At 48.8% G+C, this 24825-nt stretch overlaps 1 protein-coding gene across 2 annotated transcripts in view; it reads right to left on the bottom strand.

Annotated features, from left to right (window-relative positions):
* Positions 1-24825, bottom strand: part of EPAS1 (endothelial PAS domain protein 1) — a 92600-nt gene that overhangs the window by 35239 nt on the left and 32536 nt on the right. The window contains exon 2 of one of the 2 annotated variants that reach the window (XM_019970094.2): positions 5013-5206. In XM_019970094.2, the coding sequence (XP_019825653.1) occupies positions 5013-5206 (194 nt within the window). The remainder of the gene's footprint in view (positions 1-5012; positions 5207-24825) is intronic. The other variant, XM_019970095.2, reaches the window with a different exon arrangement.

Here is a 24825-nt window from a genome sequence, read left to right as displayed (position 1 = left end):
GTGTAAGAGCATCCTTTCCCCAGAGGAATCTACAGACCAGTGGGGAAGAGACAGATAAGCCGCCGTAAAGTTGCACAACAATCCGGAAGAAACCCTGGGTGCCCAATGAAGACGAGCACACAGTAGGTGCTTGATAAACCCTCAGTGGACTCTTTAAATAGCCCTGGGCTCCGGGTCTCAGTTACTTGCTTCCCAGGACCCTTCAGGGTCTGACCCCCAAGAAGAGGAGCGGGTCATGCAGATCAGAGGCACTCTGCAGAGACTCAGTACGCTGCACCCGAGAGCACAACAAGATTCTTTCAAGCTAAAAATAGCCCCGGTAAACAGGCTTTGATGACTCCCCACAGCCAGGATATGCGCGGGCTGAGGTTTCGGAGCACTTTTTCCGGAGCACCGCGCATTTCCTTCAGGCAGCACGGCCTGGGTGGGGTTGGACCTGGGGCGGGGGGTTGGGGGGCAGCAGGAGCTGGGCATCTGGGGTGAGCAGGCAGTGGTGGGGCAGACGCTCCTGACCGGGCCCCTGGGGCCAGACAGGCCATTACAGGTGCTGCTGCGAAGGTTGCCAAGGTTATTTTCCCTTTGTTCCTACTCTGAGAAGTTCCAAGTGTTCTGACTGGTCCCCAAACCACTCTGATGTGATCCTCCTGGGGCATATGTGCTTGGCGGGCAGTCACTCCTTAGTTATTATCGAAGGGGCTTCCCTTTTACACTGATTCTTCTCCTCGGGCTCTCCTGGGCCCAGAGACCCATGACACCACTGGGCCCTGGATGTGCTGACTGCAAAAGCAGCCCAGTCAAGCCATGAGGAAACTATTTTTGAATGGCTTACCTGGCCATCAGCCCTACCTGTAAACGCTACCATCACCAGGTAGTAGGCTGGGGTTACCCTCGCATCTTTGGTAGAGGGCACTGTGTTTTATCTGACCTGTGGGCCTCCCAAAGGGCCTTGAAAGTCCACCATTAGAAATACATTTCTCTGTCCCGTACATGACTTACTGTCCTGTCTTACCTCTCTATATGACCCCTCATAACATACGGCACAGGGCTGGGCAGCAAAGACCTGCTGACGGACCAGACTTATCAACTTTAAGCTAAGGGAATGATCTGAACAAAGTATCTCTAGAAGAGACTGTACACTAGGGGCTCTCAGCGATCAAGATCCTGGCATGAATCAACCATTCAGCTCTTCTTCAACAGGACAGAAAGAGGCCTTGGTTTGGAGGGTGGGTGGGATAGGGGGTGAGACAGAAAGAAAGTAGGGATGAAAGCCTGGGAAAAGAAGTCTGAAAGAGGGGCAAAAGAAGGCACCAGAAACCGTAGCTGCCTCCCCAATTTTACCTCTGCTCTCACTTTTTCCTGCACGAGAAGGTCATGGTAAAAAGCTAAAATCACTTGTCCCACATTTTAATGCCTTTCCCTTGGTAGTCTAGAGAGGAGGAAATCATCATCTCTTATTAAGAGTGATGTCTTCACTAAGCAACTGTCAATGAATTAATCATAAACCTGACATTTGTCTTAGAAATCTTACTTCACATTGATCTCTAGCTCTTGTGTTAAATGAATTTGATTTTTTCCTCACGAGTGTGTGTGGGGGGAGTCAAAAATCAATTTCATAGTGAAAAGCCAGTTTTGCATATTTACTGCTGTTGAAGGCCCTTCAAATGCAGGAGTGACCCTCATTTGGGTACAGTTTGTGGGGCTCCTCTTGAAAGAGGATTTAAGACAATCAAGTGGTATTTCCACTGATGTTCCCGTCAGAATGTGTTCTGTTCTCAGCCCAGCGTGGAAGCTAATATCATAAAGCTATTGTTTCAGTTTGCTTCCTGTGATACAAATCTCAATCGGCCGCCGAGACTCCCAGCCTGAATTTCTCAGCGCTGAGGTTTCCTCTCCAACATTCCCACACAGAACAGCCTACTGTGAAAATCAAAGGGAAACGTGTTACTAAGTAAAGAAGAAACTTCTCTAAAGCAAAACCTGGTCTTTTTTAGCCTTTTGAACTCTGAGGTATGCAACCAGCTATTTCCTATCATAAAGGGAGCCAACATCGACGCTCACCTTTGTTAGAAATGCTTCCATCATGGATCTGTGGTTTATTTTGACTTAGGAAGGCTTGGCAACTCTGCATTTTGCTAGAAATTGCTAGAAGGTAGTAAAAGGACAGTAAGGGTTTACACTGGGTTTTCATTTACATCATTTCCCCCAAAAAACCTATACTTATAAATCTATTTACTTGATCATAGTTGGTTTTATCGCTAGGCTGTAACTTATCGAGAGCCTAATACATGGCAGCAAGAGGATAAGGATTTTAACAACCAACATCCTTGGACGGCACTGCAAAGTGAGTACTGGCAGCCACTTTGTGCAGCGGAGAAAGTGAGCTGGAGGGTGGTAAGGAGGTTTTCACAAGGCTGCAGAGAAGGAAGGCAGCCTGACTGAGGTTCTAGGGCAGGTCTAACTGCCCACAAATCCTGTACATCTTTTTGTTGCGCTGCATGTTTTAAACAAGCAAAATATGATTAAGATTGTCTCGCATACAATTTCTAAAAACAACGTCAATAACTGGTCTAAAGAGTGTGTGGCAGCAACGTGGAAGAGGGGCAGAGAGAGCCATCCATCACCTCCTCCCTCAGGTGATGCATGTTTCATGAGAACTGCTCCTTCAAGGACACCCAGATCAGATGACCAAATGTGGACACTTTTTATCCTTTTCTGTCATTTCTTTCCTCCGGACCGAGAGGACCAGAGCCAGCACGCTGAGTGCTCCAGTGGGCCCGGGGCAAAGCCCAGCCAGAGGGCAGGCACTTTGTGTCCACAACTTGCAACAGGCCCTGGGCAGGGATATGTGAGGTCTTGCTGTGGCCACTCTGGTCCCATCTCCCCAGGTGTGTCTGGCCCACAGGGGGCTCTCGCCAGCACATTTGCAGGCAGACATGCTCAGAGCCTCTGATACATGTCCTGTCCAAGCCAACCCTGAACCACTGATGGGGTGGGGTGGCTATGCACGGGAGAGCTTGGAAACCCAAGGCCGTGCACCAAGAGCAGGGTAAAAACAGCCACTGAGTGTGTAAGGACCTCCCCTACAGACCCCACTGCTCAGGGCCAGCCCCCGATGCCTCCGTTTAACTTTGGTTCCCCACCAAGGAAGACCCCCTTTCTCCTCAATCACCAGGCCCCATCCACATCTTCAGGTGATGACGACCAAGTCTGCAGAATGCTCCTGCCCTCCGTGTCTCTGTTCCACTGGATTCAAAAGGACTTGAACTCCAGGTGCTAAATGTGTGCCTTTGCAGCAAAGTTAACTTTTCTGTGCCTCACTTCTAATCATCTGTGAAATGAGCAGAAACATCCTCCAAGCCCAAATTTAGTCAGAAAGCTGTCTCAGGATTAATGTATTACTCCTTTTGGGGACCCCTGTTGGTGGAGGAACAGGGGTGATGGTGGTGAAAGTAGTGATGAACCCCAAGAAATCAGCGTCTAAAAGTGGAATTTCATTTTGTGTCTCAGTGTGGAATTTCAAGTACTGGAACAGGAAAGACGAGATGCTTCTGGGTGTGGGGAAGGGGTCTCTGTCTAGTCCTTAAGTCCTCCACCCCCTGTTCTGTGCAAATGGAAAGATGACTCCAACATGGCCAGACACGGCCCTCACCTGTCCTAGAGGACATGCTTCTTTAAAGGAAACAGGTACACCCACGCCCTGCGATGGCATCTCCAGGCCTTTCTTGGACGTCAGTCCATGGTTCCCTTTCTCTGCAGCATCTATGACACCACGCCTGCCAGTGCCTTGCACTGTTTCTTTCAAAGTATTTTGAGAGCAAGATTTCACCCTGGGTTCTCTCCCTCCTGTCTGCTCTTTTCTGAGATGCTTTAGATTTACCCACTGCGCTGTCATCCTATTTTCCGAGTCTTCCCCCCATATCCTTCCTGTGCTCCTGGGCCCAGAATAGCACATGGCGCTCCGGCCTCCCCGCCTCACACTGGATTCCCTCTGTTCTGGGTTTCCTTCCCAGAATAGCCACTGCATAACAGGATGGCAGAGTCCACCCTGCTCCAAGGTACATGGCTCACTCGGGAAAACTGAAAACCAAGCACGAGAGAACTCCCCCTGCCGCCCCGCTCTGCTCACCACCTCAGACGAGGCTACTGACGGTGCCACGGCTGGGTGGGGGCGGTGGGCACAGAGGGGCGCAGCCCCGTGCCCAGTTCCCTTACAAAACTGGCAGACTAGAAAGGACTGACTGACTATCTGTCTGTCAGATCTGATATTGGCAGAAGCCCCAGGCCTCCTCCTCCTGGTCTGGACTAACAGGAAATGGTATTCTGAAGAAGATGAACTCTGAGCGGGAAAAAAGTTTCATGACCTTGAGACTTGCAGAGATAGCAGGGAAGGTGAGAATTTGTGGGTTCTGAGGGGAGATGGTTATCTGTCTGGGGCTCCCCAGTGTGGCTGGGCCTGTGCTTCACAGACATTATCTCAGTTTATTCTTAAAGACACCCTGAGCAATAAGTATTCTAACTCCTTTTACGGATGAGGAAACTAAGGGCACAGACACTGAATAACCTGCCTGGCATCCTGGCTAGTAAGAGGGAAGGGTCACATGGGCACACCTCTGCCTTCCGGAGAAGGTGGCCGGCGGACAAACACTAAGATGTTCCCTAAAGGATTCATCCAACCTGGACTGGAGAGTGGATCTGCCAGCCGAGGGCATGGCAACTGGGAGCCAGCAGCAGCGGCTCTCACTCTCCCAGCCCTCTGTGTCCCCTCAGCTGCCAAGGGCTTCAGCCCATGATTGTAATCACCGCCAAGGCCACTGCTGGAAAGAGGTGCAATAAAAGAAAACTAAATGCTAAGGATGGCGTTGCTGTGGGTGGAAGGTGTGCAGAGTGGGGGTTCCTGAGGAGGAAAACCCCTGCTCTGTGCCCGTGGCCTTTCAGCTCTGGCTCCTGCATGTGAGAACACGGGGGTTGGGGCGGGGGGACAGAGGGAGGGGGCCCAGGGTTCGCGGCCTCACCAGAGGACAGGAGCTTGTGCGTGCGCAGGAAGCTGATGGCCAGCCGCATGATGGAGGCCTTGTCCAGGTGCGAGCTCACGCTGTGCGGCAGGGGCAGCTCGTGCGCCAGCTCATAGAAGACCTCTGTTTCCTTGCTCCGCCGGCACCTGGCTGCATCTCGGGACTTCTCCTTCCTCCTCTCAGAGCTGCTCCTACTTTGAGAGACAGGGGTTAGTCTCCAGAACATCACTGCCATCCCACCACACCCCCGGTCATCACACCCTCAGGACTCCCCCATCCAAGGCATGGCCACACTCGCCCGCTGGGCTGATGTGGGCTCACATCGGTCACCTGAGCCACAGGTGACAAAGAGCTCTGCCTTTGTGGATCTCGTGTCTTCTCAGCCGCCCTCCCATCCCGCACGCCATGGAGTCCACACCAGGGCTTCCAGTGGGTGAAGTCTGAGCAAAGACTTGCTGGTTGAGTCAATCCACTGGCAATGCCCAGGGCTATCTGGGGACTGAGGTGAGCGCCCAGGACAAAGAGGGAAGTGTGAGGAAGCTGTGGCCAGTGGCTTAGATGGCTGTGTCAAAGCCTCTGGAGAGCAAGATGAAGAACTGCTTCTGGAAAAAATGCTTAAACAACTAAGCCCAGTACTGGACCTTAGATTCCATTTCATATCAGTGATTTCCATCACAAAAATTGAAAACGCCACTAGAGCCCAGGAGCAGTCAACCAGACGGACACCTATCCGTCTGATGTCCCAAGCACACACCTGCCAAGGGTTAAAAAGGACCAAGCACAGACACGATTCCTCTCTGATCTACCAGCAGAGGCTTCCAGTCAGCCTCATCTCCCTTCGTGCAGGAGAGAGGTCCACTTGCCAGCTCTGTACATTTATATTATTTAAACTGATTAGCCTCAGTTTTCTCATTGGTAAAATGATAATACAGTACTTGCCCCACAGAGTTAATGTTGAGGACTGACATGTGATAACACGTGGAAAATCTTTAGTGCCAGGGCTATCCTGATGGTAAAGCAGTGTTAGCTAATAGTAATAACAAATTTGTCCATGAAGAGATGAGCATGAGAGCAAAAATGTTACAAAAGAGTACAGCAGAATCCTATTTTCATGGAAATATATGTTTTATACATAACACCTCTTATACAGGAAAAATCTAGAAATATAATAAAATACTAACGACTATTATTCTTACAGCTGCCCTGTGTATGGTGCTTACTATATTCCAGGGATGGTGTTAATCACTACTGCACTGGCTCCTTTAATTCTCACAACTAACCTTGGAAGTAGTTATTATTATCCCTAATTTACAGATGAGGAAATGGGTCGATGGAGGCTAAGTATTGTAGTCCCTCCTTTATTCGCGGAGATTCATTCCGAGATCCCCAGTGGACGCCTGAATGCACCGACAGTCCAGGAACCCTACAAGTACTGTTTTTCCCTGGACGAATGGGCAGGTAGCATATACGGCACAAACACACCGGACAAAGGAATGATTCACGTCCTGGGTGGGACGGCAGGAGATTTCATCATGCTTCTCAGAATGGCATGAGACGGAAAACTTACGAATTATTTCTAGAATTTTCCATTCAATATTTTCATCCTGGGATTGACTCTGCGGAACTGAAATCACAGAAAGTGAAACCACGGATAAGGGGGGACGGCCATTAATTCACCTGCAGCCTCTAAGACAGCCTCTAGGTAGGGAAGTGGGACCCTACACCAGGCATCTGGGCCCCAAACTCTAGGCTCTTACCCACCAATGATGTCCTGTCTCCCTATCTTCAAAAACGTTCATAGTGTCAGGTCAGTGAGGTGAGGAGATTTTTTAAGTGCTTATTCATATTTTCTTATGTTTCTATAAAGTACCTATATTGCTTGTTTAATAAACAAGTGTCCAATGATGCTCATAGCTCTCAAGGCCTCAACCAACCAGCTCCGACTTGCTCTGTCTATCCTTTCTCCTGAGAGTTCTAAAACCAAAGGTTACTTCTCTTTTTGTTTGGCTTTGCAGCCTGTTATCTGGACAGAAAAAAAAAAAAATCAGTATTTTTGGGATTCCCCAAATGTTGACACACCATCTCTCAAACCCCTCAAGATTTGGGGATGCCATCTCTCAAACCCCTCAAGATTTGGGGCAGAGGCACTGTTTTGACTTTACAACATGCTTTATTTAAAAAAAAAAAACAGAACACCCAGCGCTCCTTGGATGGATTAAGCATTGTAGATTCAGAATGCAAGAAGAAACTCCAACAGCTCTCGATGGTCTGGAAGAACCTTCTGAAAAACTGTGAAATGGGTGGGATTGTTTTTCTTGCCCTATCTCCCTTTTCTGTTTCCTTTACCAAACCTGCTTCCTCTGCGCCCACCACCCCCACCCCACCCCCGATGACTTTCAGCTGTTACAGCTCCGGGCCCTGTGCCCCGCCCATCCTCACACCCATCCCTCAGAGCCTGCCCGTAGGATCATTCTGCTTTCGCTCCAGCCGGTAGTGGCAGTTTGTATACTAGTCCCTCCCAGTTGCCTTTAAATCCTGACCTCTGATTGTGGAGCACAAGCGGTTGGTCAAGGTTTGCAGGTGTTCTGGACCAGGAAGGGAGGGTGGGAAAGAGGCAGGATGCTGTGACTGTACCCATCGCACCTGTGTGTCATGACAGCAGGTAAAGCAGAGCCGGTGTCTTTAGGACATTGAGTCCACTCTCCAGCACCTATGTTCACGCTTTCTGAAAAAAGCATCATCAACACGTGATCAGCCATTAGAAGCCTCTAGAGAAAGCCTGGGCTTTCCTGGTGGCTCAGTGGTAAAGAATCCGCCTGCCAATGTAGGAGATGCAGGTTTGATCCCTGGGTTGGGAAGATCCCCTGGAGAAGGAAATGGCAACCCACTCCAGCATTCTTGCCTGGAAAATCCCATGGACAGAGGGACCTGGTGGGCTACAGTCCATGGGGTCACAAAAAGCATTGGACACTACTTAGTGACTAAACAACAACAGTAACAAGAGAAGGCATCCTGAGTGAAACAGACACCAGCACAGGCTGTGACCTTCATGCCAAGATCTGCATACACAGTGCTTCCCTTTCCCATCACCCTTTCCTTGAAGTGGAAGAGCAGACAGAGAGGAAGAGCCAGGGAAGGAAAAGGCTGTCTGGAGTTGGCGCTCTGTCCGGCAATGGCCTTTGAGATTTGGCTCCTACTATGTTCCCTTCACCCTGCTTATTTAACTTCTATGCAGAGTACATCATGAGAAACGCTGGACTGGAAGAAACACAAGCTGGAATCAAGACTGCTGGGAGAAATATCAATAACCTCAGATATGCAGATGACACCACCCTTATGGCAGAAAATGAAGAGGAACTAAAGAGCCTCATGATGAAAGTGAAAGTGGAGAGTGAAAAAGTTGGCTTAAAGCTCAACATTTAGAAAACTCAGATCATGGCATCCGGTCTCATCACTTCATGGGAAATAGATGGGGAAACAGTGTCAGACTTTATTTTTCTGGGCTCCAAAATCACTGCAGATGGTGACTGCAGCCATGAAATTAAAAGACGCTTACTCCTTGGAAGGAAAGTTATGACCAACCTAGATAGCATGTTTAAAAGCAGAGATATTACTTTGCCAACAAAGGTGTGTCTAGTCAAGGCTATGGATTTTCCCTGTGGTCATGTATGGATGTGAGAGTTGGACTGTGAAGAAGGCTGAGCACTGAAGAATTGATGCTTTTGAACTGTGGTGTTGGAGAAGACTCTTGAGAGTCTCTTGGACTGCAAGGAGATCCAACCAGTCCATTCCGAAGGAGATCTGCCCTGGGATTTCTTTGGAAGGAATGATGCTAAAGCTGAAACTCCAGTACTTTGGCCACTTCCTTCGAAGAGTTGACTCATTGGAAAAGACTCTGATGCTGGGAGGGTTGGGGGCAGGAGGAGAAGGGGACGACAGAGGATGAGATGGCTGGATGGCATCACTGACTCGATGGACGTGAGTCTGAGTAAACTCTGGGAGTCGGTGATGGACAGGGAGGCCTGGCGTGCTGCAATTCATGGGGTCTCGAAGAGTCGGACACGACTGAGCGACTGATCTGATGATGTTCCCTTGGCTGCACAAATGTTTACTGACACTTTTGTGCTGGATGCTGCACTGAGAACCTTACATATAGTACCTCATTATAATCCTCTTAATGGGACAATTATGGGAGGCATTGTGAGCATAATTTACACATGTGGGAACTGAGACCCAGACATCATATTTAACTTCTCAAGGTCACAAGCTAGTGCCTGTATAAGCCCCTGGAGACGGTACAGTCAGGGAGCAGATACCTAGAAGTCCTGAGACACGTAGGTGCTCACTGTCTAATTCCATCCTCACCACCTGCATGTGAGATGGGCAAGGCAGGCACTGCTGTTGTCCCCATTTCACAGATCTGGAAACTGAGGCCCTGTCAGGTTAAGTTACTAACCTAGGACAGTTCAGCTAATTAGCAGCTGGGCTAGGACTAGAACCCATCTCTTCTCAGGCCAAAACATACTCTTTCTATTGCTTAATGGTAGGAGATAGTGGCTTTAGCAAAAATAAACAGCAACGTCTTAACATTGAGAAAAAGAAAGGTTGAGAATCTCACAGAGACTCTCGGTTTAAATGTCTGAGCTCCGCTTCAGGTACCTTGTTTTTACAGTAGTGCTCTGGGACCAGCATGACTAATTGGATTATCTAGGTAACCTCGACACAGCCCAGAGATAGCTGTCTAATGTTGACTCTTGGAAAAACAGACAGACGTGTAGCACTGCCATCACTGAATTAGCAACACGAAGAAATACAGCTAAATGTGAAGTAAGACCTGCCTTGACCCAACTGACGCACCCCGTTGACCTCACCCCATCAACCACAGGCTGGGCCTCTCAAGTCAACAGACCAAGGGACAGGGAGTTAGGAGGACTGGTTTTAATACACTGGTTAATACACTTGTATTAATACTGGTTTTAATACACTGGCAACCCATTATCTTGCTATCTGATGTTGAGATAGTACCCCAATGGCCTCATCTGTGAAACGGGAGCCTTCTCCTGTCTTCTTTGTCAGGATCAAGTGAGACAAGCATAGAAGGGATGGGAGTACTAGAAAGCTCTCCACCATGGCTGATATTAATGATCCCACTGCCAGGCTAACCTGAGCACTCGTCGCAGTCAGACTTTGGCCCTACAGCTGCTGGTCACCAAGTCACCACGTGTCAGGGCTGCAGTTTCATTTGTTGGTCAGGCTGATTTTGACCAGTTTGTTGGGTCATGTTGCTGGTCCTTAGGTCAACGAGGCTTCATGTCCTAAAGTACATATACCTTATTTTCTCTCCCTAGATGGGTCCTAGAATTCACTGCAAAGACCAGAATTTTTATTTTTTAATGATAATTCTAGACATGCCATGTTACAATTCTCTGGTTTATTTATTTTTTGGTAAAAATATATTTTATCTAAGTTTTCCAGATCATCAGAAATGTATTTCTCACTCCAGTTTATCTTTCTACAAAGTCCCTCTTCTTATCCTTCTTGGTGGCCTTCCTGTGACCGTGGGGTGGTCCTGTACAATATGCGGTATATGGAATATATAATTTGAACATGGCCCTGGTTGACTGTGTCCTTATGCAGACCCAGAAGTATTCACTGAGCTCCGTTCTGGACCTTGTGGCTGAGGTGCACATTCCTTGTTCTCAAGGAATATGCAGTCTGATTGGGGTGCCAACTTGAAACATCCCTGTTAACCAGACAAATAAGTACAGACAAAAAGCACAACAGGTGGTTCAGATGAGAGACAAGCTGGTGGCCCCAAGCAAGGTCAAGGCAGGCTCGCCAGGGAGGCTCCAGCTGATCCCAGAAGGACAAACGGCGGTACCCTCACAGTATTTGAGGGGTGCAGACAGCACTTTTTTTTTTTTTTTACATGTTATCTCACGTGAGTCTCATAAAATCCCTGAGAAATAGAAATCATCATCCCCATTTAATAGATGAAGAAGTGGGAGATGTAGACAGATGAAGTGACTTGCTAAAAACATGGTCTCAAACCTAGTTCTGGGTTCAAGGTCAATGTTTTGCCACTGGCAGCAAGGAAGCTGCTATTTTCTGTCTACTTTCAACATGGACCAGGCTGTGTTAGGTATTTTCCCACCAACTGGATGTCCATGTACACTACAGGAAGGAGGGGCGGGGACGATGGAAAAGAGACACTGACATAAAGATTCCTTGGTGGGGTGGGAGGAGAGGCTGCCTTAGGTGAGCATCCCACTCACCTTGGGAAAAGAGCTGGAAGCTTAGGAGTAGGATTAAGAACCAGTTGTTGTTCTGACTCACTGTGATCCCTGGACTGCAGATCACCAGGCCTCCTTGTCCTTCACTATCTCCCACAGTTTTCTTAAATTCACGTCCACTGAGTCAGTGACGTCATCCAACCATCTCATCCTCTGGTGCCTCCTTCTCCTCCTGTCTTTAATCTTTCCCAGCCTCAGGGTCTTCTCCAAGGAGTCAACTCTTCGCATCAGGTGGCCAGAGCTCAAAAGGGGTGTGAGTAGGAAGAAGGGGAATTGGGGCAGGATGCAGGCTGCATCACTCAGGGCTGAGAGTCTGGTGCAGGGCCATCAGAAGCAGCTCCGTGCAGCTCTGTGCTGCTCCGTAGAAGCCGCAGGTTCAGCCTATATGAATGTCTCTCTTCACGCTGCAGCTGGAGACCAAGTGGCATCTCTCACTTTGGGGGGACATTTTCATATACACAAATGTATATTCTTTCCAAGTTAAAATCTCAAAATCTGAAACATTCTATCTCAACTAAGGGAAACAACCAGGCAGCCAGTCAAAAGATAAAACAAAAATGACTGTCCTAAAGCTTCAGCAGATGCATGCTACAGGTTAAACAGGGAGAAACCTCTTTGCCCAGAGCTTCATTATCTTAGAAAGTCTCTAATTTTGGAGTCATTGCTCTAAGGATGGCTTAGGGATCCCTACTTAAGTCAGTAATGGAACCATTATTAGCCTGGCCTGGGGCCCCTGAGATATCACCCTCTACACCAAGGGGGTTGGTTGTTTAATTAGCCATAGTCTCCTGACCTTTAGTGTGATTAGGGTTCCCATGACTAATGCCTGTAGGCCATCAGGGTGTCAAAACAATATACCTGTTCCCTGTAAGGTTAGATGGCTTAGAAGCAGAATGGATTTTTAGCAGGTTAGGGAGAGAGAGACTGAAACTAATTGAGCCGGCTTGAATCAGTCTGTCGGCTGGTGGTGAAATTCTAAGCTGGTACCAATTTGCAGGAGGCTGTAAACGGATGAAACAAAGGTCAAATGCAACGGGGAGGGTGTCCCTTCACTGAGGCTGCACTGCACGAGGGGTGCCTGAAGGGAGGAATGTGCTCCAGATCCCAGCAATCAGGATCCCACCCAGGAGTGGCTGCCCTACACAGAGGGGTTGACAGCTTCGTGGATTAAATCAGAGCAGAACCAAAGCTGGTGCCACTCAATCTTGGCTGCTCATGGCAATCACCAGAGAAGCCTCAAAAAATGGATGCCTGACCTGGCATCTGGGGTTTTAAAGCTTCCCCTGTGATTCTCCTCTGCAGCTAGGGCTGGGAAACCACCACTGCAAAGCAGTGTGCTTTAAAAATAAAAAAGCTTTTTTTTTTTTTGGTGGAAGAAAAAAGGGAACTGATATTTATTGAGCACAGAGGCTAGGTGCATTTCATAAACATTCTCCTCTGATCCTTACATTATGCAGCGACACTGGTCCCAGTTTTGTAGAACGGTGGATCTCAACTTTAGCCTGCAGGAGAATCACTTGGAGGGTCTATTAACAGATTTCTGAGTCTGTGATCACGGGTCTTTGGAGGACTGAAATAAATGCAGATGTACTTAAACCTAACCACATCTCTTCTCCTATCATGGACTGTGTCCACCCTCATTATGTACAACAAATCTGAGGTCATCATCGTAAACCAAAGTTATTTTATCTAGGAGCTCATGTGACCATCAGTGCCCCAGAGGTATAACTGACAGAAAGAGGGAGGTGAAAATAAGGAGACAGATTTGAATCGAGGCTACATACAAGCCAACAACCCTCCAATACAGCCACCTGGGGAGAAGGCACAAACTTTATTCTAGTGAAATGGACATTTGTTGTTGCTGTTTAGTTGCTGAGTCATGTCCCACTCTTTGTGACTCCATGGACTGTAGCCCACCAGACTCCTCTGTCCATGGGATTTTCCAGGCAAGAGTACTGGAGTGGGTTGCCATTTCCTCCTCCAGGGGATCTTCCCAACCAACGGATCGAACCCACATATCCTGCATTGGAAGGTGAATTATTTATCATTGAGCTACCTAGGAAGCCCTAAATGATCACTGCACTAAGTATTTTGGGAGGTCTTTTAGAAAGGACCTCAGAGCCACACAAATCCATCATAATACTTCAGAGAACTAACTTGATTTCAAATTGCAAACAGTATTATCCTGTTTAGCCACCCCTTTTAGTCACAGACTTGGCTGTAGATGGATCTCAGTTGTTTGAAAGAATAAAATATGCCCTCAAAGATAAGGCCTTACCACAATTGAAGGCATTGAAAAGAATGGTCTTTGGCTCTGAAGGCAGTTCCAAAGGAGTGGCAAAAATGCTGTAGAAGAGGGTGGTGTGGCCAACTTTCTGGATGTGTTCTGATGTTTGCCTAGAGGCAGTAGTGAAGTATGGGGGACTCTATTACATAAGTTATATATTATATAGGAAAGGAAAAGGCATCAAAATTATCCAGGTGAAACAGAAGAAATTAAACGAGCAAATTCAGTAGAAACTGGGCAGATCAGACAGAACTTGACAAGGGTGGAAGGCACTATTCACTCTGCAATATGCATGCCTTGGGGAGAGGACTGGCCTCTGCCCTGAAAGAGAGCACAGGCCAACTGGGAGATTAGACTAATACTACAGACTGGGGCATCAAAAGCCCTGAAAGAAGGGATACAAAGAAGAGAGGAGGGCTCAAGAGGCAACAGAGGCCTGCCCTTAAGGAGGGATCCTGGAAGCGTCTTACTTCTCAACCTCCCCACCACCCCTGTCTTGAGGCTAAGCCCCCAGGCTGCCTGACCCCTCAGATGGTCTGTGCCTGGGGAGACAGGGCCTGGACTGCATTCAGCACTGACAGTAATGTCTGGGGCCCACCCAACATGGCCCTCTAATGGTCAGATCTGCTCAGGGCCCACTGGAGATGCTTATCTGGTGGCCTCCTAGGCCCCAGGCAGCCTTGGGGAAGAGAGCAGCAGACCCAATTACTGGGCAGCTCCGTAGGTACAGCCCATCTGGGGCTCCAGATAACCCAGCTCCTCACGTCATCTGAGGACATGTGCAGTCCCCAGCCCAGCGGGGAAAAGCATGCGTGCCCAGGAGTAACAGTGACGATCTGGCTCTATGCTGAGCTTCACCAAGTCCAGGACTTAGTGTCGTTCTCTGTTCAATACATTGCATTTGTATCACTCGTTACAGATTACAGCACACTTTATACATTAATCTGTAAATCTTACCCAGCAGGGCACAAAGAGCAAGTACTGTTATTCCCATTTTAGAGATGAGGAAAATAGAGGCTCAGAAAGGTACTGGAATGTGCGGAGCTGGAACCAAACCCCTGAGCTCTGACTTTTTCCAGGACACATAACAGAGCCCATTGCCAAGAAGCACTTGATGGTTCACACAATTGGAAACAGACCTTCATTATGCATTACCATCGCATAACCTAGTTTAAGATAACACTTTTTAAAAAGGCTTTGGTGGAAGGGTATTGCACATTTAGTGCAGGCAATTTTGAAAACACAAAAAGTACAGAGAAAAAAATTGAGATCTCATTGGATACATGGCTTGTTACTTAACATTTATCACATTTTAGAGAACTCTCTAAAGATACTCCTAACAGCCAGCAATGTCATACTGTATGGGTGGATCACAATGTGCTGCACTGTTGATCAAAGTATGGCTTCTAGTTTCTAGCTGTTATAAATAACACTATCATAACTACCTTTCTATCAGGTGTTGCCTTTTAATTTATACATTTTTATATGATATAAGACGACACATATCCAGCTTGCTGCCAGCTCCCCATGACTTTCTCACCATGATCACCTGTGGAAGTTGAAGAGATGAGTTTGGGAGCAGCATCTTCAGACCACAGCTGCCATTACTGAATGCAGAGCCCCAGAGGAGGTGCTACCACAGGGAAACAGCCAGAGAAGCACAGCGGGATGTGCATTACTGTCTCAGCAACTTTCCCTGTCCTCTGACCAGCTCTCTCAGGCTTCCTCTTTCCCTCATGCCATGCCCAGGTTAAAACATCTGAAGAGAGATGACTAATTGGAACTGAAACTGGAGAATCCAGTTCTGCAAAGATGGCCACTCCTGTTGGTCAGTAGGAACTCAGCTCCAGCGTAAAAATAAGGTGTTATTTCTGTCCGCCCTGATCGCATCATGTCCCATGCACCGAGAGAGAAGACTCCCCATAAAGAGGAGGAAAGTGAGCAGCCACCTGGCTCCCTACTGGTCTCTCCAGCCTCCGATGCCCACTCCTGCCTGCCCTACCGCACCGTGCAGACTCCAGCTGGGGGGACTAGTTAATCCCAGCAAGCTGAGGGGCTGCTGCTGCTGCTGCTGCAGCTAAGAAAGGACCACATGCAACACTTGTCCCTTGCTAAAGAACTCTCACCACACCGCCTCTGATTTAATCCTGACACAATCTGATGAGGTAGGCCTGTATCACCCCATTTCACACATGAGGAAACAGACTCCAGGGATGTTCGTGACGTGCCCTGTGTCACCCAGCAATGGAGCCAGCACTCAAACCTACCATTTGACCCCAAATCCCATACTGTTGATGGCAATCGGGCAACCTTCCCCAAAATGCTCACAGGCAGATCCCTCTCACGGGTTCAGAAGGTTTAGCTGTATTGGGGTGAAGCCCTCTAAGCATATTTAATGTGATGAGTCTTGGTTGGGATGCAGCAGAGGGAACATCACATTCACCCTCTTGTCTTAGGTCAGTCTCACCAGTCCCACAATAACCAACCAGGCCCAGTAGGATCCCCTTTCTCTGCTTGGAGATGTCTGTTTCACAAAGAAAAAAAGTTCCTACTTTGCTATCAGCATCTATAGACATCAGAAAAGACTAGGGCTTCCCTGGTGGCTCAGATGGTAAAGAATCTATCTGCCTATAATGTGGGAGCCCTGGGTTCAATCCCTGGGTTGGAAAGATCCCTTGGAGAAGGAAATGGCAACCCACTCCAGTATACTTGCCTGGGAAATCCCATGGACAGAGAAGCCTCGTAGGCTACAGCCCATGGGGTTGCAAAGAGTCAAACACAACTGAGCAACTAACACTTTCCCTGGCTTTCTACACACACACAGGTTACACATTCCACTCTTGATAAATGCTTTTCCTTGGTGCCACTTCCCTGGGCGTGAGGGTGTTGCCCCACACCCAAGCTGGTACCAGATCTGATCAAGGGTTTTCCCTAGGGCTTCTCTCTGTCAGCAGCCTACTTCCTCTGAATCCCACAAGCTTCCAACAGCACAATCTGTGGTTTGGCTCCAGCCATTCTGCCTAGGCGGCCATCCTGTTCCTACAACACTGCCTTCAACTAAGGGAACTGATAGAGAAATTGCACAGCAGAGGGATAAAGAAAAAAAAAGAAAAGAAAAAAAAGCCCTGCCCCAGATGTAAAATGATTCCCCAGCAGGAGGCAAGCACTTACCCTGGAGGGAGTGGGAAGCAGCTTACTGTCCCCATAGAGGCTAAGACCTAGCCCCTCTCTTCTATTCCCCACACCTTTCTGGAGGACATGGTCTTCATCCCTCGGTTTGTCTAATCACACTCATCCGGCAGGACCTCCCCAGGTCCGTTTTCTCCAGGAAGGCCTCACTTATGCTGACCTCTCCACCTCCCAGTTCAGAGACCCTGCATTGCATCATCAGGCCCTGACTTGTCCTCTACTCACTTCACTTCTGTAGCCTTTGTCTCCTCACTAGAACAACCATTCTGGAGGGAAAGGACCCCACCATCTGCTCCTCTGGTGTGCTCCAAAGCATAAACAGTACAGAGTAGTAGGAACTGGAGACATTAGATAAAAACCACTTAAATGGTTTCCATTCTGTGAATTCTTCAAAATTGCTCACTGTTCTAGATCATTCATGAAAATTCGAACCCAATTCTTAATTAGAATAAAAGATTTCCATCTAAGAAGAGCCCCAGTGCAGAGACACTTCAAGATGTTTGTGTGTTTCCCCAACTCTTTGAATCAGAGTTGAGGTCTAAACCAGTGCTGCTGACAGCCGCCCGTGGAGTCACACAGACCAGCACTTCTCAAACCTGCCTCTGCCTACAAAGCACCCCAGGACCCTGTTACAAAGCAGCTTCTGACTCACAGGTCTGGGCTGGGGTCTGAGGTTCTATATTTCTAACCGCCTCCCAGACGATGCTAATTCTACTGTCCACGTCCACAGTTTAAATAGAAAGAGACCCAAGGACACATGAGGCCTGGAGATCAAGGACGTGAGGGAGATACCAACGTCTGGCTGGGTCAGTGCTCCCCAGAGATGCCATCCTTATCCAGCCATAGTCACCTAAAGTCTAACAAGTTAGGTCTCCTCTTCTGCCAGGAAGCATCTGACTTCTTCTGTTTCTTGATAGGATTTCATCAAGCCCTACTTTGGAGTCCCTCTCCTCCTTCACATCTTCACCACTATCATCTCATCCCTTCTTGTCTCTTAAAACTCCATCCCTTGGGGGGCAGTTCCAGCCCTACTTCCCCAGACACTTGCCCGGCCACTCTCACTCCCTCCTCCAAGGCACCTCTCACCCACATTTCTCACTGGCCCTCCTTAAAGGTTTTCCAGTCTTGCTGGCTTTTCTACACAAATCTCCTGCTGCTATAACTAGACTGCAAGAAAGTGCCTTGGGGTGGGGCACAGACACAACATCATCTACTTCAGTGTATCCTTCAGGGAACCTTGGACCACAGCAGACAAATTAAATATCTGCTACTCGACTTTAAGGACAATTCAAGTGTGCCCTTTACTCATCTCCTTTGCCTCTCAGGGAGGAAAAGAAAGTGATCCTGGCTGTCTTGGCCTCCGTCCCCAGTCCTGGGCCTTGCTCCTCTCCCGGGAGCTGCAGCTGGGCCAGCCTAGACTGTGTTTTGTTCTCCGAGACTCCTTTCCCCTTAAGGGAAGAGTTAAAGCACTGGGAAGGCTGCTTCCCACTTGGAAATCTCCATTTCCTCATGCAGTGTGAACAAGAGAACATCTATGATCAGAGACCGAGTGAGCCAACTGCACAGGGAGTGAACTCGCTCTGAATGGGGCTGCTCTAACGCCAGCCAAGTCAAGTCATTAAGATGCCATCCCTGAGGTGCGGCCCCCAGCGTCACCTCGAGACAGTCCCTCAAATCTTGCCGGCAGAGGGGATGAATGGGGAGCCCAGAGCCTGCTAAAAGCAGGCTCTTTCATGAGCGGGGGGGCCAGGACCTCTGCACTGACACCATGGTTGGGGGGCGGGCGGCTGGGGTGCTGCAGAGGAAGCAAAGGAGAAGTCCTCTTGCCCCTCTACTTCCCTTCTCACTACACAGAACTAAAATTAACCCCCTGCTCTACACCGAACTGCCCAAATGATTGCTCCTCAAAAGGCAACCAAGGAGGGGGGAGAGTAGGGGCAGCGGGGGAGGTAATAACATTAGAGAAAATATGCACAATGCCAAAAATAATCACTGTGTCATGAGAAAACAGAACTGGGCCGCCTCAGGGGCCAGCGCTGGGTATATTCAGGAAGGAGGGGGCAGAAATTCCCCTGGCAGTGTCGTCAGACATTCTGGCTGGAAAAAAAACTTAAAAAGCCCCAAACTGGAACAGACAGTGGTCAGGGAGAACTCAAGTACAGAACATGATTTTAAGGGTTGGTTCTCTGCTCTTTATTTTAGACACTTCAATTTCAAAGAAAGAAGCATTTGTTCAGACTTCTAATCAGAACTGATGCCTGATCATACGTTAATAGTGGAATATCCACAGGATCTGCTTTACTAATCCCAATTTGACACCAGAACTTGCGGTGCCTGGTATTTAAAGTATTTCAGAACAGCAAGGGTCGGGGTGGGGGGAGGCACAGGTTCTCTCATTCCTCCTCCTATTCCATACCCCTTCTAGCCTCCCTGTTTATAGAACGGAGAAAGCAAAGACAAAAAAAAAAAAAAGGAAAGACAGAGAAAGGAACCCAGAAAGAACTCAAGATCCTTTCTCTCCTTTAGAACCACAATTTTCAGCCTGTTTACATGGTCACGTTAAGTCCCTGCTTTGTTCATTTCTGCCTCCTCATACTATGATGTGAAGTGAGATAGATATTCATGCACGTTTAGGAAGCTACATTCCATTTTTTTGTACAGAAGTCATCAAAAACCATGGGAAATGCCAAAGAGTCTTCCTCACATTACTATCATGCTCTCAAGTGATAATATTGAGTAATTTGGGAAATACGTTGTGTGCCCGCCCCCGCCCCCCCCCCCCCCCACCAGCAACCACTTTTTCTCTCCACTCATTCAGTAAGTATTTGTAAATCGCTTTTCATGTGCCGGGGCTGTGAGCAATAGAATGAAAGATGGAATGACCACACCTGACCTCAGGGATCTTGTAGAGAAGTGAAGAGTCAAGTCCTGAAGGAACGGCCTGGGGGTCAGCAGATGCCATGGGAGTTTGAGTGGAGAAAGTATGTAAAGCTGGACAACACGGGGAGAGCCTGTCACCAAAGGGGGAATTCGAAGGAGGAGCAGATAACAGGGAGGTAATCATGAGGGCAGGCGGGGTAAGAACAAAGATACTGCTGGGGAGTGAGCAGGGATGCCAGGGGTCAGGAGACATACTGGAGGTGGGTGCAAGACGGGAAAAGCCCAAATGGGGAGAATAACTTCACTCAGCACACAGGGCTGAGCGGCCAAGCACAGAGGAGGGCTGTCAACGATAATAAAGCTGCTGAGTCGGTAACCGCCGGCCCGACTGACCAGTTAGCGGTTGACCTAGCGGGCGGTGGGCAGTATAGAACCAGCCTGGACCCCTCTTCTTCTGGTTGTGCTTCTGCCACAGTGGACAGCAAATATGAGAACCCTTCTTCCTTGGGAGCAGAGCCAGGGGAAACAAGTCCCTTTGTTAAGAGTTCTAAATATGGCAGCAACCCTTGGGCCACCACGAGCAGGAGCCTCGGTCCAGCCCACAGAGACTTCGGCAAGGCATTCTTGCTGAACAGTTACTCAGACACTGCCCATGGGACAGAAAACAAACTTGAGCAAGGTCGCACGCCTCCTCGGGCTCCAGCGGTGTTGCATTTGTTTTCAGACTTTAGCCCCCATCCTCTAGCTGTTTTCCCTTGCCTCTCACCTCGTTGACCACGGATCAAGAAGAATACACTTCCAACCAGATCTCAGAGAGAGGACCGGCACACCAGCCCACCCCTGTTTTCCCCAAGCTATTTCAGCATGTCATTCCCCTATTTAAAAAAACATGGGCAGCTCCCTACTGCCCTCACCATGACGTTCAAGCTGTGGATGCCCCTCAAGGTCTTTTTCCTTACCTGAAATGCGATCCCTCCTTTCCTACATTCCAAACCCTGTACTTTCAGAACCAACACAGGCCCATCAGATCCACAGGTTTTCCTGGCCACACTACCCAGTCCACACTGATTTCCCCTCTCCTGCCGGCCCTGAGCAACCGGAGAGTTGTGTTGTTTCACTTAACTACAAGTGAGCATCACCTTAGTATTCCCTGTCTTAAGGATCTTCTCTGAGGACAAAATGTCAAGAGTTCATGTATCAGACGCTGGGGCTGCCTCTTACCCCAACAATGACAGTTTCGTCCAGCTCTTTCAGATATGGTATGGCAAGCTGGAGTGAAGGCTAAATCGGTGTGATCCCCCAGCAGTGGGATTAGGACGGCAGAGCTACAATGCTCTGCTGCTTTCCGGGTAGAAAGTGGGTTAATAAAGAGGTGTGAGGGTGGCTGCATTCATCACCCGGTTACTTAACATCCAGTGACTCCTTGTTCCTGGGGACCAGATCCTCATACCCTCGGGACGTTTTCATATGAAGCTGCTGGCTATGCCCGTGTCCACATCATGTTCAGTGTGCCAGACGCCAGGCAGCTTTCACTAACACCGGTGAACAAGCCTGGACAAGGGCAGCCCGCTCCTTCCTTGCCCCCCTGCCCCTCCCCTCCCTCCTCTTGCCTACCCTCCAGATGAGCCCAGGGAGGCTTCTGCCTCTGACCCCACCTCCCAGAGACAACAGAGTGATCTGTTGCCAACACCACCATCACCCAAAGGCCTCGTGTCACATGTGGACATGCCCTTTCGGGAGTCAGATTTCTGGCACGGAGGATGCTGGAGCTTGGCCAGGGTTCCACCCCTTCGGTGATGTAAAATAGAGGTGAGAAAATTGGCCAAGCCAAAAAAAAAAAAAAGAAAAAGGAAAAAACGCTACTAAACACAAAAACCCTAAGAGGGGGGAAAAAAACCCCATTAAAAACCCAATACAACCTTAAAGGCAAGCAAGAAGGGTTGGAGAATGACCTACACTTTGGAATAAACCATTAGCCCACACTTCAATCTTTAAAAATCTAGTCCCCTAACCTCAACCCTGCCCCCTAACATACCCACCCCCGACATACACACACCCCCCAGACTAGAAGGGGTTAACAGAACCCAGCTGCTCCTCTTATCTGGCTAACCTGCTAATGGCAAATCTCTGGTACTGAGATTCTACAAGTGATTTCTGCAAATCACTTTAATTAGAGATAATGTCATTTTTACTTCATTATCCAGCCTAGCAGTCAAAGAGAAACAAGTCAATATTATTTCTGTGAAACACCAGTTCTGCCCTTTAATGCTGACAGGTGACAGGGAACTGAAACTCCTGCCTACACCACTTTTCAGGAGATTTTGGTCAAAAGACTGGGAGGTTAACCCTTGGTATCCTGGGCCGAGCAGAGTGCCCCCAGCAGCCTTTACCCCAGCGACTCTGAAGCAAAGGCTGGTTTCTGTGTTTGGGACGAGGGTCCCCTGACTGTAGCATCATGTAACACCCAGGCAAGCGAGTGGAGCAGCACTGTTAATTCCACTTTGTGGGAAGCAATCATTAACATGTGAGTCAGCAGCTGAGAAAAGACTTTAAGCCCAAGGAAAAAACAGCCCCAAGTCCCTGTAGCCTCAGAGGCCACACTGGGTTTGATTAAACCATTTAGAAGATTAGCTGTGTGTGGGAGACCTGAGTGGCTATATAGTCCTGGTAACTCTCATGGCTTCTCTCAGCTGTGCCTGTGCTGAGTCCCTCAGTCGTGTCCGACTCTCTGCGACCCCATGGACTGCAGTCCGCCAGGCTCCTCTGTCCATGGGAATTCTCTGGGCAAGAATACGGGAGTAGGTTGCCATTTCCTCCTCCGGGGGAATCTTCCCAACCTAGGGATTGAACCCAGGTCTCCCGCATTGCAGGCAGATTCTTTACGGTCTGAGCCACCAGGGAAGCCCAAGAATACTGGAGTGTGTAGCATATCCCTTCTCCAGAGGGGGTCTTACTGAACCAGGAATTGAACCAGGGTCTCCTGCATTGCAGGCCTGGGACATTTCAAATCCTGCTGCCACATTGGAGGAGAAGATTCATTTCTCCAGAATCAAGTAAGAAATGCTCTTTGCTGGGTCTCTGCTTACTAGTTTCTGCTAATTATTTAAAAAAATGCCAGATGCAGCTCTGGTTTCATTGGAGTGACTTCTGATCGCCTTTGAGATTGTGAGAAACCTGCCTGCCCTACACCCACCTAACTGTATAACTCTGGCACATAGGAGAAGTCCTGAGGCAACCAGGGTTCTGACAAGCACTATCACTGAGCTCAGAGAGCAAGGACTCCTTTGCATTTTAGCCTTCTGTTAAGAAGGGTGGCTCTTTGGAATTTAAATCCCATTTGGCATTTATGTTTGGTGAGCTTTTGTTTTCATTGAGTCAACATTTACTGAGTGCCTGCTCAGCGCCAGGCCCTGGGGGATACAGGAGGGAAAGATGGGTTCCTGCCCGCAGTTTGCTGATGGTCTAGTGAGGGAGCCGGACAAGTAGGTCAGGGCCTAGGGCCAGACAGACAGACAGACAGCCTGGGCTTGGGGGCGCAGATGTTTCCTCTGTGACCCGGGGCAAGTCACTGAGGTTTCTCTAAACCCGTGTCTTGTAAAAACAGTTCATCTCAAAGTCCCTGCCTCCTGGACTCTTGGGCAGAGTAAGTGTTACATATGAGCAGCACGCTTAGAATCATGCCTGACGTGTAGCGTTGACTCTGTTGCTGCTGAAGTCAGTAAACAGAGCTCTGGGAGCACAGAGGGTGCCCTGACCTAGGTGAGGAGAAAGGGAGACCTATGGAAGGCTTCTCAAGGAGACAGTAAGGACAAACGGGAGTAAGCCAGGACAAAGAAGGGGTGAAGGGGTTCCCGACAAGATGGACCAGAACCAGGCCTGCTAAAGAGGGCTCAACTCAGGTTTGGGAACACAGGCCTTAACCAATTGGGGTCAACCCAGAATGGGGGGACTGTCCCTCCCGAGGTGTCCCAAGGTGCCCTCAGTAAGAAGCAGAAGCCTGGGTTAGCGGAACCAAGGGGCAACCCTGTTGTGGCATTTCTTCTATTTTCGCATTCCTAGTGCTTTGACAATGAGATGATTGTGTGGATATTACAAGAGGTGATTATCTCCATGGGTGCTGACCCTGTTCTGGCGCAAAGACCTTGCCTCGCCAGAGCCAAGACTTGTGAGGTCACTGCTAAGTTGTCGATTCTAGAGAACCTTGACAAACCTCAAAGCCACCAGGGGAACCTGCTCTTGGCAGGATGGCTTATTTTAAAAGACAAGCTGCAGTAAACAGGTGTAGGACAGGAGGCAGCCTGTACATTGGGCACTTTCAATTTAAGGGCTGTGCACTAAACTTCCCCATGTGCAGGGGCTGGGGAGCGGTCAGAGAAAGGCAGCCTCTCCATGAATCAGCAACCGACATCCACGCTGCTGGGTGCCATGAAGCCCTGGTCCTGCAGATCCTCTGTGGGACTGGGGGTGTGCAGGGCACTTCCTGCCATCACAGGGACAGGGGAGCACAGAGCTGATGGCCTCTGTCATGATTAAAGCCTGAAGATGGAAACTTGGAGGAAAAGTTTCAAGGAAACAAAATGTCACCAAGTCTTCTACATGTTACAACAAACCCAGGCGTCACAAATGTTCCAGGACCTCAAGCAAAATGTGTTGAGCAGTTACACTTTCCTAGTTGGATTTAAGTCCTCCTGTGAATGATTCATCTTGATGTCTAGTGACGAGCTTCTTGGCTGTGAGGAAAGAAGAGCTAAGGAAATGAAAATGTCTGATAATCCATGTGAGGCAAGTAGAGGTTATAGAGATAGCCAACAGTGTTTTCTCTTTGGGAAAGTTTAACAGACATCTTATTATTCCTTCTTGGAGACAAAAATAGAGAGGAGCGCAGGCCAGTGAACAGGCAAGGTCTCAGGGAAAACAGCTCATCTTAGCAGGAGGCCTCCTTGGCCCTATTACCTTTCGGCCATCAGGTTCTCTTGATCATCTTCCTGTTCTGCTCCAGGCCTCCCCTTTCCTCACCCTGGGACAGCCTACATGCTCTGCTCCTGCCTGGAAAGGACCCAGAGTGGAGAGGCTGAGTCCTAGGAAAGTCAGCACATTCTGGAAACCACGTCTCCCCCTCTGCTGTTGTCTAGCACCCAGATGACAATCCCCAAACCAGTGTCAG

This window comes from Bos indicus, chromosome 11, assembly GCF_029378745.1.
Source record: "Bos indicus isolate NIAB-ARS_2022 breed Sahiwal x Tharparkar chromosome 11, NIAB-ARS_B.indTharparkar_mat_pri_1.0, whole genome shotgun sequence".
In the NCBI taxonomy this organism is placed as follows: Eukaryota; Metazoa; Chordata; class Mammalia; order Artiodactyla; family Bovidae; genus Bos; species Bos indicus.
This window is presented reverse-complemented; position numbering and strand designations above follow the sequence as displayed.